The sequence below is a fragment of the Sinocyclocheilus rhinocerous genome, unplaced genomic scaffold (genome assembly GCF_001515625.1).
Source record: "Sinocyclocheilus rhinocerous isolate Xijiao unplaced genomic scaffold, SAMN03320098_v1.1 scaffold2082, whole genome shotgun sequence".
NCBI lineage: Eukaryota > Metazoa > Chordata > Actinopteri > Cypriniformes > Cyprinidae > Sinocyclocheilus > Sinocyclocheilus rhinocerous.
In genome coordinates, this window is record NW_015665001.1 from 320718 (window position 1) to 325212 (window position 4495).

Below are 4495 nucleotides of genomic sequence, written 5' to 3' on the forward strand. Positions count from 1 at the left end.
GCTCCGTGTAACGCAAGCAGCAGCAGTACATCTAATCAGGCTTTATGTCTCAGGGGTGACTTTGTGTCGTCACACATAAAGCATGCCACATTTTAATGCAGTTAAACGCTACACGAGACATCTGCATCAAACATTTATGAGAAACCTGTGGCATGCAGGTCAAGCATTTATTTATGGTTAGTGCATGAAAATCCACTGAGATGCAGTAAACTCAAGCTGAGAAAATAAAATCTTACTTAGTCTTCTTTCCAGTACAAATATTTAAACAATCAGAGCAAGATACATTTACTTGAGAAGCAAAATAACTTGAGATATTGCTGCTAAATTACTATAAGATAAGTTATATCTTCTTTCTGAAAAATTTATCAAAATTAAGTGAGTTTATTATTAAAACAAGAAAATATCTGGCAATCAGGTCAGAAAAATAAACTTAATTCAAAGTGGAAACAAGATTATTTTTCTGACCCCTTTGGCAGATATTTTTCTTGTTATAATCAGAAATTAGTACTTTTGTATTGCTTTCCAGTAAAAATATCTTAAATTCCTATACATAAACTAAATTCAATAAACTAAATAAAATGACCATTATGTCTATTAGATATTAAGTGTTGTTGTTTTTTATCTGCAATAAATAAATGAGTTTGTTTAAAACAAGAAAAAAATCTCTTAGTGTGGTGAAATAAAATAAAATAAATTAATTAATGAAATTAAATGAATAAAATAAATACTGAATTCAGTGGTAAATCAGGGTTATTTTTCTCACCCGCACTGACAAATATTTTTTCTTGTTTTAAGCAAAAACCGGCTTAATTTTGATATATTTTAAAGGAAAGATAACTCAATATTTAAGTATTTAAGTTAGATATTTGTACTGAAAAACAAGACAAAGATACTGAATACATATGATATTTTTCTTGTTTTTTTATTTATTTTTTCTTTATTATTTCTTGTTAAATATCTTAACATTCTTAAATAAAGATACTGTTACTTAAGAAATAAAATGGCTATTATGTCTCTTACTTTTTATGCCTTGTTTTCTGAAAAATTATACCAAAATTAAATGGCTTTATGCTTAAAACGACAGAAAAATATCTGTCAGTGTGGTTAAAACTAAATAAATAAATGTATCAAAATTAAGTGAGTTTATGATTAAAACAAGAAAAAAAATATCTTCCAATTAAATGTTTTCATGTTTTAAGCAAAAACTTGCTTGGTCTTGATAAATGAATGTTGATTTAAGAATATTTAGATATTGGTACTGGACAACAAGACAAAAAAATACTGAATAAGAAGATCATTTTGTGCAGTGAACTGTTTTAAATTAATAAAATGCTCCAGGTTTTTACATTCGTCTACCATAAACAGCTACTAGCTAATAGTAGCAGTTACTAGATCATGTAATGAAGAATTCAGCACAAAAGCATGTATTTTTCATCATTTAGCAGCAGGAGCAGCAGTGTTTGTGTAGTTATGAGCACACAGGTGCACGCAGACAGATGCTGATAAGAGTGAGCTATTGTCTTCAGCTGCGGCCGCTGCCTTCTTGTTAAAAAAACATGAGTTTGCTCATGCAAATTGGACATTTTCTTTGTTTTTGCCTCAGCTAGATGCATTGCGAATTGGTTGTGCTTTAAACGATGGTTTGTCGTTTGTATCAAACATTTGCATGCATCTTGAAATGGTGATAAATGGCTTGAGTGAGCAGTGCCAGGTTGAGCTACTTGATGCTTATGCTGCGGCTCTCGTTCAAATTCTGTTGAGCTTCCTACCTTGAAAGCTTCGTTGGCAGTGCAGCGTTCCACATAGCAGGCAGCTAAATGCTTTGTCTTGGCCATTTTGGCAGCGCTGCATGTATCTGCAATGCCCCAATGCATTGTGATTAGCTCAGTATATTATTCAACAAAAGACTGATACACAGATGAAAATTGTGGGATGAATTGTAAGAAAAAAGTCATGAATTTATCTTGCAATTCTTTTTTTTTTTGTCAGAATTGCAAGATATAAACTACAATTGAAGTGAAAGTTGACAAGCTCTATCCAAAAATGAAAATAAATAAATAAATAAAATAATTAGATAAAAACACCATAAAGGTTTCATGGAAGTGCATTAAAGGGGTCCATATGATTTGTGTGTGTTTTCCAAGTGTTCACAGGTCAGACGTTTAATTTATTTGAGGACCATACCATAATTTTTAAGTTGTGCACAAATGTAAAGTTTAAGTTTTGAGAGATTTTGAGATGTTTATGAGACAATTATCTTTTTTATTCTGTGGTTCTGAATTAATCTTGCTATTTTTATTTATTTATTTATTATTTTATTTTATTTTATTTTTTATTTTTGTCAGATTGCAGGATATAAACTAAAAAGGAAGTGAAAGTTGACAGCTTCTGTCCAAAAATTTAAAAAATATATTAATAATAATAATAAAAACACCATAAAAGTTTCATGGAAGTGCATTAAAGGGGTCCATATGATTTGTGTGTGTTTTCCAAGTGTTCACAGGTCAGACATTTAATTTATTTGAGGAGCATAACATATTTTTTAAGTTGCGCATAAATGCAAAGTTTTAAGAGCTGAGAATACTGACTTTTAAGGTCTGTTCATCACAAAAAAAATTTATTTCAGAAGACTAGCTAATCGACTGCAATTTAAATATTTTTATATTTTGTTAATGCATTTTCTGCATTGCATGGAAAACGGCAGCATGGACAAGTCATTTCAAACTTTGCTTTCCTAGTGTTCACAGGTCAGACGTTTAATTTATTTGAGGACCATACCATAATTTTTAAGTTGTGCACAAATGTAAAGTTTAAGTTTTGAGAGATTTTGAGATGTTTATGAGACAATTATCTTTTTTATTCTGTGGTTCTGAATTAATCTTGCTATTTTTATTTATTTATTTATTATTTTATTTTATTTTATTTTTTATTTTTGTCAGATTGCAGGATATAAACTAAAAAGGAAGTGAAAGTTGACAGCTTCTGTCCAAAAATTTAAAAAATATATTAATAATAATAATAAAAACACCATAAAAGTTTCATGGAAGTGCATTAAAGGGGTCCATATGATTTGTGTGTGTTTTCCAAGTGTTCACAGGTCAGACATTTAATTTATTTGAGGAGCATAACATATTTTTTAAGTTGCGCATAAATGCAAAGTTTTAAGAGCTGAGAATACTGACTTTTAAGGTCTGTTCATCACAAAAAAAATTTATTTCAGAAGACTAGCTAATCGACTGCAATTTAAATATTTTTATATTTTGTTAATGCATTTTCTGCATTGCATGGAAAACGGCAGCATGGACAAGTCATTTCAAACTTTGCTATTTCTGCTATTTCTGTCAAATGAAAGTACAGACTCTGTTGAATTCCAAAAATGACAACAAAAAAGCTTCAGAAGAATACAGAAAACAAATATTCTAAAGCCTGTGGACTGAAATTTAAATATATATTTTTATGCATTTTGCAATGCAAGTAAATGAGACTAGTTGTTAAGTTCTAAAAATTACAACAACAAAAAAAGCACCATAAAAGTGGTCCATATGATTTGTGTGTGCTGTTTGTCAAATCTTAAGTCATATGTTAAATTAAATAAATTTTGAGGAATTTCTTTTTAATCATTCTAATATGTTGATTTGCTGCTCAAGAAAAAAACCCTGTTTTTGCTGCTTAATATTTTGTGGAAACTCCCATTCAAATGTTTAGAGTATATAAGATTTTTTTAAAAGCTGCAATGATTTGCACTGAATTTATCAAATGTGACAGTTATAGACATTTATAATATTACAGAAGATTTCTGTTTCAAATAAATTATTTTCATTTGAACTCTCTACTCATCAAAGAATAATGAAAATAAATGTATCACTGTTTCCACAAAAAATTATAAAAACATTATAGCAGCCAAAACTATTGATAATACTAAGAATCATTATTAATAATTGAAAATTGAGCAGCAAATCAGCATATTAGAATGATTTCTGAGGGAAAGACTTAAAAAAACATTTAAAAATCTTGATTAATATTTAGTTTTGACCGTCAGTGTATGTATTTGTGTGTTGGTTAGGATGCTAGAAGCTCACTAACAGTAGAAAAGGTTTGGAACAACGTGTTGCATAATTGAATTAACCATTAAAATGTTGCTATGATGTGTTTCTCTACAGGTGAGGCTCACGACCGGGACGTTCAGGTGGTGGAGCTGCCCATCGTGGACAGTCTTCACCCCAGACCTCCGTACCTCCCGCTCGCTATCCCAGAAGACCTCGCCCCCCGACTGCAGCGTCTCCATGGCGACCCCTCCGTCTGGTGGGTGTCTCAGTTCGTCAAGTACCTGGTCCGTCCTCAGGCCTGGCTGGAGAAGGAGATCCAGGAGACCTGTGTCAAACTGGGCTTTAAACACCCCATCATTGGGTGGGTGTTTCTCTCGTCTTATTTGTCTTCTCACATTTCTTTCCATCTCTCTGTGTGTGTGTGTGTGTGTGTGTGTGTGTGTGTGTGT

At 31.3% G+C, this 4495-nt stretch overlaps 1 protein-coding gene across 2 annotated transcripts in view; it reads left to right on the forward strand.

Annotated features, from left to right (window-relative positions):
* The window catches only part of LOC107730784 (alpha-(1,6)-fucosyltransferase-like), a 106575-nt gene that overhangs the window by 95702 nt on the left and 6378 nt on the right, over window positions 1-4495 (forward strand). For both annotated transcript variants that reach the window (XM_016541720.1, XM_016541719.1), the window contains one exon: window positions 4161-4407. In XM_016541720.1, the coding sequence (XP_016397206.1) occupies window positions 4161-4407 (247 nt within the window). The remainder of the gene's footprint in view (window positions 1-4160; window positions 4408-4495) is intronic.